We start from the raw sequence: 14,742 nt of genomic DNA, 5'->3' as shown, positions 1-14,742 counted from the left end.
TTTGCCTCCCATATTTTTCTCTTGGATCTTTAACTCTATCTATAACTGAATCCTGACAATTCAATCCAACTTTTTCTTCCCTCCCTACCCTTTTCCACTGTCTAATTTAAAGTTACCTGTTCTAACCCCTATCTCCTTTCCCAAAGTATCTTCCTGTTTCTCCCATTCTCTTTTTAAATCTTTTAAATTATTTTCCTCCTGTTTAAATCCCTTAATCATTATTAGTTGTGATGAAATCTTTTCCTTGTCATCTTCTTTTCGCTGGTTTCTCAGTTGTTCTTTCCTCCATTCCTTCCGCTAGTTCCTTCCTTTCCTGAACATCCTGGTCTTTGCTTGTATAATATTTTCCAGTTTTGTTCTATGCCAGTGATGGCGAACTTTTTTGTTGTGGTGTGCCGAAAGCGCACCAGCACCCACAATGCAATGTACCCTGCCCCCCCCTCCCACGCATGTGTGTGCCTCCCAGCTGATTTTCGGCTTATTTGAGGCCTTTTTTGCCCTCCCAGAGGGAAGCCTCTGCAGCCTCAGGAGGCTGAAAAACAGGCCTGTTTCAGCACTTCTGGTTTCGGCACTTCTGTTAGGAATGTAAGTCACCTAATAGTTGGGTTGGACAATATATAAACCAGGATAGACATTTTAATATTGTGTCTTTAAGAGAATGCTAAAACTGTAATTGGGTGTGGTTCCTCAAATGACCATAAGATGGAGCCAGAAATCTGGGTTGTTTAGTTCCTGTTCTGTTGTTCTGGAGAGCGTTGCGGTTCCTATTAACTATTATTCTTGGATTTGATGTAAGTCTGTTACTGAACTGTTTTTGATACTGGACTTTGTTATTGGATTATCCCTGGACTGAAAACTGACTGCTTTAACTGTGAATGATTGGACTGTTTTGTTGGACTTTACTTAAACATTTATTAGAAGTAAAAACCTACATTTTACTATACAGTGTATCTATGTGCTAGTTGTGTGTTATTCTTCACCACTCTCACTACGTCTCCCTGTATGCGCTCATTCTCCTAAAGAGGAATTACTTCAACAACTTCTGGAAATACCGGAAGTGCCTAAACAGGCCCGCAGAGGCTTCCTTTGAGCCTCTGGGAGGGCGAAAAAGGCCTCAGTCGGGCTGAAAATGAGGTGGGAGGCATGTGCATGCATAGTGCAGGTAAGTTTGGCTGGGGCTCGCGTGCCCGCACAAATGGCTCTGCATGCCACCTGTGGCACGTATGCCATAGGTTCGCCATCACGGGTCTATGCCATCAAATACTTTCACCATCGCCTTGTGTTGTTTCTGTATAAAATCCTTAATGCTTTGGAACATCAGCTTCATCTTGTTAAAAATTCCACTCATTTCCGCCTTGTGTTGTGTATTTTATTTTAGTAGATCCCACTTTTAGCCAAAAGTCAAGGAACCATTTATTCAAGGCTGAACTTATATAAACCACAATTCTTTATATCTCACAAATAATCAGTCAAATCCATTTAAAAAGATCAGAGGATTACCTAAATCTCAAATTTTATGGATTCAATTATATAACATAGCATTCAGGGGTCTTTTAATTGAAAATCTTATTTTAATATTCAATTCTCCAGTGATCTCAGGGTAGATGAATGTAATCCAATAAGTGTTTTCACAGTTCTTCAAATGGTTATTTCCCGGCTTGTATATTTTTCCTCTTGTCAGCAAATGGCGTTCTCTACTTCACAATGTTGTTACTGGGACATCTGATTTTAATTATTGTTCATTATTTCAGATTATAATTCAAGTGAAAAAGCAGTATTGATTTTTTTAATCCATAGTTCCAGCATTTTAAAATGCCTCCTTAATACCACATCTTCTCACTTTAAGAGTTCAATTTTCTGTATTTTTAAAGAATAAATTGTTTCCTCTCTCTTTAAATCTCCTCCTTCCAGCTTAATCACTTAATCCCTTTCCAAAGTGTTTGTTGGCTATTTAACAAATAGTTCTAAGTAGATAGTTCCCCTGAATTTCTTTGGGGTTGAAATTTGAATAGTAAAAATTCTTCTCATCCAGTTCACACACTGTTCACCAAAGTCCTTAGATGGTCATCTGCTGCCCAGCTTCTGGGCAGTCATCTTAGACTGCCTCTTCTCCTCGTGGCATAGAGAGAAAAAGGCCCAGGGTTCAGGAGGAGAGTTGCAATCTCTCAGAATGTCCCTCCTTAGCTTTGCCTCCCCTACAAGGCAGCTTTGGCTCCTTTCGGAGCTCACAGAGAAGCCAACACAGGAACAGAGAGCTCTGTTCCCTGTGACTGGCAATGCCAGGAAGCTCTACCGCTCTCCCTAAATTGAGCCCAAAATTTATGTTGCTAAGCGAGATATTTGTTAAGTGAGTTTTGCCCCATTTTACAACCTTTCTTGCCACAGTTGTTAAGTGAATCATTGCAATTGTTAAGTTAGCAACACGGTTAAGTGAATCTGGCTTCCCCATTGACTTTTGCTTGTCAGAAATTTACAAAAGCTGGTCACGTGACCACAGGACACTGCAACTGTTATAAATATGAACCAGTTGCCAACCAGTTGATCATGTGACCATGGGGATGCTGCAACTGTCATAAGTGTGAAAAACGGTCATAAGCCACTTGTTTTAGTGCCATTGTAACTTTGAAGGGTCACTAAATGAACTGCTGTAAATTGAGAATTACCTGCACAAGGCAATATCTCATTACCCTGTTACTTTAATATACATACCTCAACTACATATTTATATTCATCCATAGCATTTACTTTGCAAACAAAACAGGATATATTACAGCAAAACTGTTTAGTGGGCAGAGCTGCTATCATAAAAAGTGAAATGCATATAACCTACTAATCTACAATATTCCCCCCCCCCCAAAAAAAACCTACCAACTTCCTGTGCATGTTTGTATGGGAGACAAAGCAGAACTTATTTTAAAGAGGGCCTTTAGTAAACGTTTTAAAAAGCCAGTCTTAATGCAACAAGTAGGCACTGGGCGGAGGGAGGGTGGGAAGAGAAAGTGCAAAAACAAAAGAGATCACTTCGCAAGGTTTATGCCCATTCTCAATATTATTTAATTTTTATGCTGTTTTTCACGTTATGCCAAACTGTACAGAAAATCACTTTAAAAAAACCTCAATATAAACAGTTCAAATGTAAGAATTTAGCTGGCTGCCCGCCCAATCACAGAACTGCTAAGGAAAGCCTTTTTCCACTCTTCTGTTGTTTTATCAGAGAAGGGAAGTTTTGCCCTGGAAGGCGACGCAATACAGCGGGACTCTCTCAAAAACCCTATAGGATGGCTGTTGTAAAAAAAAAAAATGAGTCCCAAATCCGCCGCCTTTAACTCCGGATGAAAGATAGAATCGAAATCTAGTAAATAAATACTTACTACTTATAACCTAAGGAAGCGCCGCAGGTCTCACTTTGCGTATTTTACGCTCCGATCCACCGAAGCAAGGAAAAAACAGACCCCCCTCCCAGCCTCATCATCCGGTTGCCCAAGACGGGAACTTCCTTGCTTTCTCTTCTCTTTCATCCGGATTTCGCGCACTCGCTCTCACAACAAGAGTCTGCGCAAACGTTCACGTTTTCTCTCCGCAGGCTCGGCCTATTGGGACGGGTGTCGGGGAAGTAATTGATTGGTACCATGAAGTGAAACGCAGGAGACGCTACGCTCTTCTCTTTTTCTACCCCGGTTATAGGCCACAAGTGAACCTGTAATGAGCTTTCTATCTCCTGCAACTTAATCGGCCGCTCTGCTCCAATAGTCTAGATTGCCGCAGGGTTTGATTGTGGTACGGTCCTTTCTGCCTGACTCCTCCTTATTTTCTCTGTTCAGCGGCGGGTGGAAAATTGCTCGATGCGGTTCTCGCCCGGGAAGAAATTTCATTGCTTTTTATCTACGTGAACGCATCAACTGAGGCCGTGGAATTGCGTGCAATTGCACGGATCGGTCTTGGGATTACTAAAACACACAGTGGGGAAATACGCTCAATTGTTCGCTGAGTGCGCTTGCAGCTGCAGGCGCCAGTGCATACTTTTCGATGTGTATTCCTCATTGTATGCTGTTTTAATGTCTTGTAGTATAGAATAGAGAATAAGAGTTGGAAGGGGTCTTGTAGGTTATCTAGTCCAACCTCCTGCTCAAGCAAAAGATCTATACCATGTCTGACGAGCGGCTTCTTGAAAGCCTCCAGTGAGGAAGTACCGACAGGTTATGAAGGCAAGCTGTTCCGTTGGTTGATTTGTTCTCACTGTCAGGAAATTTCTCCTTATTTTAAATTGAATCTCTCCTTGATCAGTTGCTTTGGAAAATAGACTGTCCCACTCTTCATGACAGCCCCTCAAATATTGGAACACTGCTATCATATCATCATATCAATTTCCATCCATTGTTTCTTGTCTGGCTTTCAGGTGCCTTGGAAAATAGCTTGACTCCTTCCTCTGGCAGCCCCTCAAATATCGGAACTCTACTATCATGTCTCCCCTGGGCCTTCTTTTCACTAGACCAGCCATGATTACTTCTTGCAACTGTTTTTCATATTTAGCCTCCAGGCCCCTAATCATCTTTGATGCTCTACTCTGCATTCTATAGTCAACATCTTTTTATAGTGTGGTGCAGTATTCCAGGTGAGGCCTTACTAAGGCTTCATAGAACAGTGTTAGTATCTCATGTGATCTTAATGTTAATGCAAATTGCATTAACAGAGGGACTGACTCAAGATCATGTGAGGTACTAGAGCTCCTAAATTGCATTGATTTTTTTTGTCTGCTGCCACATTTTGCTGGCTTATATTTAATTGATTGTCCACTAAGACTCCAAGATCCCTCTCCCATTTAATATTCCTATTAAGCCAGCTTTAAGCTAATATGTACCTGTACGTTTGGTTTTTCTTGCCTGTGTAAGATTTCACTTTTCTTTACATTGAATTTCATTTTGTTATAGTTTCAAGTCTGCCAAGATTCATTTGGAAGCTAGGGTATCCCTCTGCTGTGGCTCTCTGCTTCTCTTCTGAATAATTCACGTACATCTGGGATGTGTGTGTACCTTATCGAGTCCGAGTGCATGTGCCCCAATCTCCTTTTCCCCCACAGAGTCCCATACAAAAAGGTTGCTTTAATGATTGTGAAACACTTTTCTGGTGTGTTTTGCTTTGCAAATAGTTTGAAACGTTTTGCATATAGCTAGTTGCAATCTGCAGAAACATTGTCTATGGTTTAAAAAAAACCAGAAATAATAAAGGAAAATTGTACATTAGAGGAAAATGTCAGGTGAATAATGAGTCTCAAAGATTAGATTAACAGAGTTGGAAGGGATCTTGTAGGTCATGTAGTCCAATCCCCCACCCAAGCAGGAGACCCTACACCATTTCTGACAAATGGTACTCCAATCTCTTCTTGAAAGCCTCCAGTGATGAAGCTACCATCAAGGAAGGAAGGAAAGAAAGAAAGGATAACTATGGAATTCCAATAACCAAGGAACCCTAACCACAATTTTATAATGTTCATGAATCAGATTTCTTGCTAACACTTTGTGTATGATAAAAACTATATAGAAAGTGGCAATGTAAATTTATAAAAAGAAAACACCATCTACTAAATAATTTCATTGAGAAAGTCATAGATGCTCTATCACTGGAGGCTTTTAAGAAAAGACTGGACAGCTACTTGTCTGAAATGGTTGAGTAGGGGCTTGGACTAGATGACCTCCAAGGTCCCTTCCAGCTCTGTTATTCTATATTCTGGATACTCTCAATATTGCAGTGCCCTCACCATGGAAGTATAATTTCTCCTGAAAAGAGGTGTGTGAGCTGAAGTCTATAAAGAAAACAACACCACTAGAACAAGTATTTGAAGTGGAAGACATACAACTGGTAGAAGATGTCCATATGAAACATATTTACTGAGTTTATTATATTTCCTGTTGTTGCTGCCTTAACTTGTCATGGCTTGTCATTATTTAATCCACAAGAATCAGTAGCAAGCTTGTCATTATTTAATTGGCAAGATTCATGTTCAAGAAAGCACAACTCATCATAATTTCTAGGTGGAATTTTGCGGTGTGACATTTACTTTCCGAATGTGTTCTCTGCAGAAGAAAAAAAATCTCCGTAGAATTCTTTTAAAAATCAAAACCCATTATTTAGCAGTAAATCCATCTCCGGCACAAAAGCTTTGAATCAAATTCAGCCACGACTATAAAAAGAAGGATGTGAGTAATATCATTTTTGCTCAGATTGCAAGTTTTCTGGGACAGAAGTAGTAAAATATGGCTGGTGTAATCAGAACTCCCCGGGTTTTGATAGGATATCTGATGTATTTTCCTTTTCAAGGTCACCAATTCTTCTTCCATCAGAAAGTCAAACCTGCTTCGTGATGGCCCATTTTTCCAAACTGCAGAACCAATTCCATTACCTTATTTCCCAGGTACATTGGTGCAGAATAATCTACAAGTAGACCTCAACTTACAGAAATTCATTTACAACGGCACAGAAAAAATGACTTACAACCATTTTTCACACAACCATTGCCACCTCCCTGTAGTCATGTGATCAAAATTCAGATGTTTGGCAACTGATTTGCATTTATGATGGTCGAAGTGTCCCGGGGTCACATGGTGCCCTTTTGTAACCTTCTGACGAGCAGTCCATGGGGAACCCAGATTCACTTAACAGCTGTATTACCCTGTTTTCCCAAAAATAAGACCCAAGCAGAAAATAAGCCCTAGCATGATTTTTCAGGATGCTCGTAATATAAACCCTACCCTGAAAATAAGCCCCAGTTAAGATTGTCAGCCAGACGGACACACCTAGTACCGTATTTCCCCCAAATAAGACCCAACCGGAAAATAAGCCCTAGCATGATTTTTCAGGATGCTTGTAATATAAGATCTACCCCCAAAATAAGTCCCAGTTAAGATTGTAAGCCAGATGGATGTATTTAGTGCCATATTTCCCTAAAAATAGGACCTAACCAGAAAGTAAGCTGCAACGCGTCTTTTGGAGCAATAATTAATATAAGACCTGGTCTTATTTGGGGGGAAACACAGTACTAACCTAACAACTGCAGTGATTCCCTTAACAACCAGGGCAAGAAAGGTCATAAAATGGAGCAAATCTCTCTTAAGAAACATTTCACTTAACAACAAAAATGTTGGGCTCAATTAAGGTCGTACGTTGACTATTATCTGTGTTGCATTCAGCATTACCAAAATAGAAGAAGAAGAAGAAGAAGAAGAAGAAAAGCGATTACAACTATTAACTGGGAAACAGACTTTAAAAGCTAACTGGAGAAGAGAACATTTTTTTCTCCTTAGACTTTAATTAAGGCTGTCACATCAACCTTCGAAAAAAAATCTAGATGCAGGTAGTTCTCAAAGTTCATTTAGTGACTGTTCAAAGTTACGATGGCAGTAAAAAAAACTGATTTATGACCATTTTTCACACTTAGGACCATTGCAGCATCCCCAAGGATCAAAATTCAGACACTGAATTCAAATGACTCATATTTATGATGGGGTCATGTTAGAGAGAGATTTCTCTGAATTAAGTGAGCAATTTATTCTGTCCAAATGGTAATTACTTAGAATAAAATATACATCTGCTCTGCATTTCTTACTTTCACTTAAAGTCACTTTAACACATTTGGCCTCTTAAAGGTGTTTTTTTTAGGGGATGGAAAGTGATCTTAACAAAAAAAATAAAAGGTCATGGAGAGAAAGTTTAAGAGTGTTCCATGGAAGTTGTAAGGAATCAGCCAGGGGTAAAACTGAAATGCAGATATTCACACATTTACAGCCCAGTTTTCAAACATTTGAAACACATTTGGGAAAATGGAAGACAAATGTCATATAAGTTGACTTGGAACATTTCTGGGGATGGAGAATAATCTATAAGCTTGAAGTAAAATTAAGAAGGGGTAACCTTACCCTTGTTAATGGGCTCCTACATTTCCTCTGCCTGATCCCAGATTTCAAAATTGTGGTACCCAAACTGAGATCTGGATGAAAAACAAGTTTGGAGGTGAGCTGTATCAGTCAGTTCCTCTCATCTTCTCATTTATGTTTTATTTTGCCTTCGTTGTCTGTTTATTCCTTCTTTAGTATGTCTGAATATGTATTGTTGCTGCCATTATTATTTTGATCCCTACCTTCTCTTTCAAAGTAGATAAGGTCGTCTTTCTTTCAAGAACTCATAGGCTCTCCTGTCCCCAAAGTGCTTTTTCAAGAGGCAAGTGGATTTTCTTTGTTTTTCTTTGAAGAGGTTTCACTTCTCATCCAACTAGCTTCTTCAGTTCTTTGCCTTCAAGAGCCTTTGGGTCAACCATGACCTGGATGACTGAGAATCTCCATAGACAAAATGCTTCCATTTGTTCTTCTCATCCTACACCAGCTCTAGAGGGTCACCTGTGGAGGATTGCTTAGTGTTAGATTTGCAAATGAAAGCTTTGTTGCCATTTTCTTTTATCCTGTTGCAGTCTTCTTTCTGTTGCTGCATCTTATTTGCTGTAGCCGGCTATGACTGGGCCCGTAACCTGTGAAAAATTCTGCATATAGCCCTATAGATCAGGGGTGTCAAACTCACATCGTCACAGCATCATATGATGTATTGGGACTTTCCCCCCCTTTGCTAAAATGGGCCTTGGCATTTGACAGCCATGCTATAGAACAAACAGTGCACAGTCCACATACGCTTTTCTGCTTAACTGCCACAAACGGGAACCTATAAACACTACCATCTATTGGTTGAAGAACATCTCTCTCTACTGAATGCACGAACACTGTATTCCAACAGTTATATGTTTGGTCTTCCCTGCCCTTATGCTTGACCTCCCACCTTCTTGGGCCCATGTGCAGAGTAGACAATAAGGTGTCTCAGAAGAAGCCAGTTTCATTTCATTTATTGGAGGAAAATTATTCTCTATATCCCTTAAATAATCTTTATGATAGAAATCTCGATAAGTACTGTATACATGATTGTCAAGGCAGAGAATAATTTGCAACACAGCCCCATGAAAAATTTGTAGCATCGCAAACTCCTTAGGCGGGTTAAACATTTTGCTTTGCCTTGTTACATGCACTGAGTAAATACACATTTCTTTTCTCAATGATGGTGTTATGGAACTGAATTGATTACAAGACTTATAATAACAGGCACACCGAACATTCCCGGATTAAATTTGCAAGTGGTTTCCCGCCCCCACCTTTTAAATGGACTTTTAAAAAAATATTTTTAAAAACATGCTTGCTTTTTTGTTGTTGTTGTTATTGTTGTAAAAATAAAAGCAAGAATGAGATGTTTTGCAATAAATGCCATTTTTAAAGAACTGTTCCAGATTTGGATCTGAGTCAAACCAAGCTTTAAAAAAAACACACACACCAAAGGAATATAAAATGTACATAAAATGCTGAATTTCATTGAGGAGCAAAAGTGTTCTGTCAGCTTCATTCACAAGCAACCGGTCACATCTAACAATAGGTAGCTCTGCTTGAAAATATACATCCAAAGTCTTACCCATTGAATGAGCCTTGAAAGTACATAGCGATAGGTATGAAAACACACAAATTAATCAACAATATATGCCACAGCGTAACTCCTTTGATTTTCCTGTTCGGTTGCTGGTTATCCAGAAAGCATCCAGAAAGGTTAAGGCTGCAAAACTAAACCCACTTATGGAAGGGCAAGTTCCATGGAAATGAATGGCCCTTATTTTCAAGTAAGTACACATAAGGTTTGCCGGAGAAGTGCATTAAAACGTATTTCATTCTATAGCAGACTGTGGTTGAAACCTGTAGATATTTGTTCTAATCAGAATAACAGAGTTGGAAGGGACCTTGGAGGTCTTCTAGTCCAACCCCCTGCTCAGACAGGAAACCCTATATACCATTTCAGGCAAATGGTCATCCAATCTCTACTTAAAAACTTCTAGTGTTGAAGCACCACCACTTTTGGAGGCAAGCCATTCCACTCATTGTTCTCACTGTCAGGAAATTTCTCCTTAATTCCAAGTTGCTTCTCTCCTTGATGAGTTTCCATCCATTGCTTCTTGTCCTGCTCTCAGGTGCTTTGGAAAATAAGTGGATCCCCCCTTCTTTGGGGCAGCCCCTCAAAGATTGGAACATGCTATCATGTTACACCTGCTCCTTTGCATTAAACTAGTCATAGTTTAATACAACTGTTCTTTGTATATTTTAGCCTCCAGTCCCCTAATCATCTTTGTTGCTCTTTTCTGCACTCTTTTGAGCATCATTAATTTCAGTGTGACTTGAGTTGTGAAGACCCCAGAGATTTGTAGAACACCTCTGTTTAAAGTATTTTTTTTTACTTTGACTAGAGTGCTTCTATAATTAATGTAGAATCTTGATTCTTAATGAATGTACCTTTTCTTTATGTATACTGAGAGTATTTTCACCAAGACAAATTCCTTGTGTGTCCAATCACACTTGGCCAATAAAGCTATTCTATTCTATTCTATTCTATTCTATTCTATTCTATTCTATTCTATTCTATTCTGTTCTATTCTATTCTATTCTAATGGGAAAATTAAAACTATGCGCATATTCTATCTATGCCTCCCAGCTTTCAAACTTCCCACTGATGTTTGCCAAGAAATTCCTGTGGAAACATCCTGTTACAGAGGATTATGTAAAATTGGTTGGGACTTTCCTTTTTTCTGTCTTTCCCAGAAACATAAATGGATGCAATGCATAGATAAGAGGTTTTCCTCAATAATTCTTGTTATTGGTATACAACATGGCAAAAATTTAGACCATTTCCAATTCTGTGTCCCATAAGGGGAAAGAAGGAAATTGCAAACTTTTTTTCATTTATGTTTTCTGATTTTCCTATCAAGGAAGCAAAACAGCATTTCAATGCTACCCATTTATGCAAAGCATCATCGGGCACAAAGAAATGGGTGGGTTTTGTGACATTGTGTTTGTACTGTTTTGCTTCTTCCTTCCCAATTCCTACTGAGCTGCAGGACTGACGATGGAGAATAAGTAATTGTTATTCTGATCACAAGGAATCACAATGGCACATATATCCTTTCACTATTTTGTCTAATTCATTGGACTTTCCTGTCTCTTTCTTGCCCTAGATACAATGGACCAATGCTCAGATTAAAAACACCTCTCCTTACTGAGAAACTACAGTGTCTATAACCAGAAAAAAGAAAATTAAAGGACTTCCTTAATCCTTTCTTGGTTAGCTTGTCCACTGGCACGATAAGCCATGATTCAGAAGTTTTATAGAATGAGATACGTTTTACAAAAATTTTTAAAAAATCAAATTTAAGAGATGGCAAGAAAGCCTACGGTTTCGGAAGGTGTTTTCATACAAAGGCAAAGATTGAGAAAGCAAGCTCAGTCATTAAAACATGCAGTGCAGCTTCATGCATTTTAGTTTTTTTCCAACATCTCCAAGTTGTTAATTCTTCCAGCAACAATTCCCAATTCTGTACCAAGGCTCAGCTTCACTTATCTGTTTCCCACCATTCCTCAATTTGGGTGGAAAATTGTTTTTTGAAAACTTCAGACAAAGCCAGGACTATATTGTTTTCCCATCAAGAAAGAAATAATAATAATCTCTCTTTTTTTAAAAAAAGTTTCTATAGATAAATGAACTGCCATAGTAGGCTTGTATTGGTTTATTATTTTTTTAAAAAGATAAAAATAGAATCTATTTTCCCCTCTTCTGTAACCAGAGAACCTTTTCAAAACTTTGCATTTTTTTTTAAAAAAAGATGAATGACATAATGATTCTAAAATTACCTGCAATCTAAGATAAAACAAAACCAGGCATGAAGATCAGGTGCTGGGATCCTGAGATTTAGCAAGAGTACTTTTTAAACTTATTATTAAAATAGATTTTAAAAAATTAGCCTTAATTGAAAAAAATCTTTGATTTATGAAAAATAGCGGCATCGGTGAATTTTTTTCCCCCCAGGTTGAAATAAAATGGAACAAAACAGCAATTCTCCTTTGCTACATGGTTGAAATGAGAGATCCTTGGTGCTATCTGAGCTTGGTTGTTTTCTTGCAGATGTTTCATGACCCAACTAGGTAACATCATCAGTGCTAGTCTTGTAAAGTCTTTGGGATAAAGGGAAAAATGAGACAGAGAAGGGAATAAGGAAGAGAGAAACACTATTAGGAGTCAATACTGGCCATCAGCGATGAAATCCAGCCCAAATGAAGCATTTCTATTGATTTTAATGGGAAGGACTTAAGCTTTTCTCACTGGCTTGACAGTTGCTTTATTCTGTGCTATTGGCTTATATTCTTGCATTACAAAGATGATTTTATTAACCAGTCTTTTTTTAATCAGACAGGAAAAATCTGCAAGAGAAGGGGACATTTTCCAAGTTTCTTCATGGGCATGGCACTGGAATTAATATAGACCACATAGACCAATCTAAATATTCAAATGTATGTCCTGGAAGCTCACCTAGCCATATATTTTCAGAAGACAGGACTCTGCTGGTTCCTTTATCCATGACTTAAAATTCACAGCACAGCAACAGATGTTTACATCTGTTTTGGTTTCAAACCAGAGCCAGCGGTTTTGAAGTATTATGGACTCCAGTAACACAGTCTGGGCTGTTAAAGTAGTATTTTCCTCAGCGTTTTGAACCGGGGCAATGATAATCTGTCAATCTGTGGAGGGGATGTTAGGTCTGGGTGAGATTAAGAAGAGAATTCCAAGAAACGGGACAGGGAAGATCAAAATTTCATCTCAAAATTATTGTCCCAAAGGTGCTTTTTTTTTTTTCCCCAAGAGTCAGCTGGGCTTTCTGTGTTTTTCTTTGAAGAGGTTTCACTTCTCATCCAAGAAGCTTCTTCAGTTCGGGGTGAATGGTGGAGGATGGAAGAACTGAAGAAGCTTCTCGGATGAGAAGTGAAACCTCTTCAAGGAAAAACACAGAAAGTCCAATTGCTTCTTGAAAAAAAAGCACCTTTGGGACCACCAGGATCTGGATGAGTGAGAATCTCCATTGACATCTGACAAAATTATTATTATTTTTTCCCTGGCTCAAGGAATGGTTGGAGAGAATTCAAACCGGTGGTTGGGCGTCAAATTCTTCTCCTTCTTTGTGGTTCCCATTTTAGCTAAATCAAGATGTCATAAAAAGGATTTCCTTTCTTTCCTCATTTTAAATCCCAGTCCTATTCTTTGATAGGAAGCTGTGCAGAAAGATTCTAGTAAAATCCACCTTTATTCTGAGGGCCGCACACCAGCAATTTGTTTTCAGATTTGCAAAGCAGTATAGTTGCATCTTAAGTAAACCACAATGGAAAAATTGGATGTACTTTTGCACCTGCTGGGAAGGAAGGTCACATTTCAATGCAAAGGTGGATTTTAATATCACAACTGCCCAACATTTCTGGAAGAAACAGACTTAGGAATCACTCCACAGCTTACTGCAAATAATTGCTGGGTCAGTACTGAAAAAAAAAACCTTTTCTAATTGCAATATTCATGGGGACAAAAATGATATTTTGTCTGGGTGAAGGTTGTCCAGCTCCTTTGCTTAGGAAACTCGATTTAAAAACAAATGATTCCATATTTTAGTAGAAAGAATCACACTGAAGTCGTTTACAGTACATTGATTTCCTGATATGTCTATTCTGATGTGTTTATGAACTCCCCTAGCTCCACACGGTTTCATTCTTTGCTTTTTCTACAGTCATTTTATACTTCCATATCCCTTTTTATGCTATATGGAATATGCTGGTCTTTGGCCATAATAAAGTTTTTATAGGGTTTTCCCTCCTCCCTCCTCAATTCAATTGAAAAGGGGGAAAAAAACCCACACAAGGTAATTTTGAAAGCCCCATTTTAGAGCCCGTGAAGATGAGTCTGGTGCGAATACAAACAGAATAAAACATTACTTCTGTGATTAACACAGAAACTTATCCTTAAATTCAGTCTATGAAACCTTCCCCTTCCATGAGACTGGAAGGAAACAAGAGCCTGTTCCCATATTCTTGACAAAATAGGATGCAAAAACAGTTCGTTTTCGACGTCATCGCAAGACCCAGACAAGTCTGCAGTCCAGAGTTAGGGAGTTTAAGAAAAATAGGTACATATATGTACATATAAAACACACCGCAAAAGCCTTCCTGATTTGAAAGATTAATGCAACCTTCTTTGTATTCTGGGGGGGAAAAAAACCAAGAGGAAAAAAAAAAAACCCAACAAAGCTGAAAATACAAGAAATACAATGGAAAAAAAAATGTCTAAATAATCCAGTTGAACTATTTTGTTAATGATAAACCAAAGCAGGTTAACACTGAGAGCTGAGTTAAATCATTGAGGTCCAACATAAGTCAGAACATTTTGGATTCCTGGATCCAGAACCAGGTGGTGTTCTCCTCTCCATCCTCCTGAAGTCACTTCCGTTTGCGACGAACGCAACTTTTCAGTATCACAGTATAAAATATGGCCATTTATTTTGTGTGTGTGTGTTGTTTAAATCCTTCTATTCTTGTAATGCTTCGATGTGTTTACAATGCAGGATGAAATCACCTGGGAGAAAGTTCCCTTCCCTGCCTGTTTGGGCACTGAGATGGGGTCCTTCCTCCCATCTCTGACATCTTCCTTGTTGGGTGTGGGGATTGCGAGATGACCTGGATCACTTGGTCGTTGTGTGTATTGTGGTTGTGGTTATCGTGGTCTGTCGGGGCCTCCTCTCTCCTCCAGAAGAAATACTGGGTGAAGCTGAAGAAGCTAAACTACAGTGAGTAGATGAGGAAATAC

General features: G+C 38.8%; 2 protein-coding genes and 2 long non-coding RNA genes across 6 annotated transcripts in view; 2 read left to right on the top strand and 2 right to left on the bottom strand.

Annotated features, from left to right (window-relative positions):
* IRAK4 (interleukin 1 receptor associated kinase 4) overlaps positions 1 to 3,546 on the bottom strand; it is a 20,093-nt gene extending 16,547 nt beyond the window's left edge. For all 3 annotated transcript variants that reach the window (XM_087934393.1, XM_087934394.1, XM_087934395.1), the window contains exon 1: positions 3,372 to 3,546. The gene's annotated coding sequence lies outside the window, so the exon portion shown is untranslated. The remainder of the gene's footprint in view (positions 1 to 3,371) is intronic.
* Positions 1 to 9,151, top strand: part of LOC148125571 (uncharacterized) — a 16,653-nt gene extending 7,502 nt beyond the window's left edge. The window contains exon 2 of the long non-coding RNA XR_015743803.1: positions 8,149 to 9,151. This is a non-coding gene — a long non-coding RNA (uncharacterized LOC148125571). The remainder of the gene's footprint in view (positions 1 to 8,148) is intronic.
* LOC148125570 (uncharacterized) overlaps positions 1 to 14,178 on the top strand; it is a 25,804-nt gene extending 11,626 nt beyond the window's left edge. The window contains exon 2 of the long non-coding RNA XR_015743801.1: positions 12,310 to 14,178. This is a non-coding gene — a long non-coding RNA (uncharacterized LOC148125570). The remainder of the gene's footprint in view (positions 1 to 12,309) is intronic.
* Positions 13,322 to 14,742, bottom strand: part of CAMK1D (calcium/calmodulin dependent protein kinase ID) — a 153,544-nt gene continuing 152,123 nt past the window's right edge. The window contains exon 11 of the mRNA XM_087934396.1: positions 13,322 to 14,742. Within this exon, the coding sequence (XP_087790522.1) occupies positions 14,618 to 14,742 (125 nt within the window). The 3' untranslated portion in view covers positions 13,322 to 14,617.

The sequence above is a fragment of the Pseudonaja textilis genome, chromosome 5 (assembly GCF_049901715.1).
Source record: "Pseudonaja textilis isolate UNSWEBS1 chromosome 5, rPseTex1.2, whole genome shotgun sequence".
NCBI lineage: Eukaryota > Metazoa > Chordata > Lepidosauria > Squamata > Elapidae > Pseudonaja > Pseudonaja textilis.
This window is presented reverse-complemented; position numbering and strand designations above follow the sequence as displayed.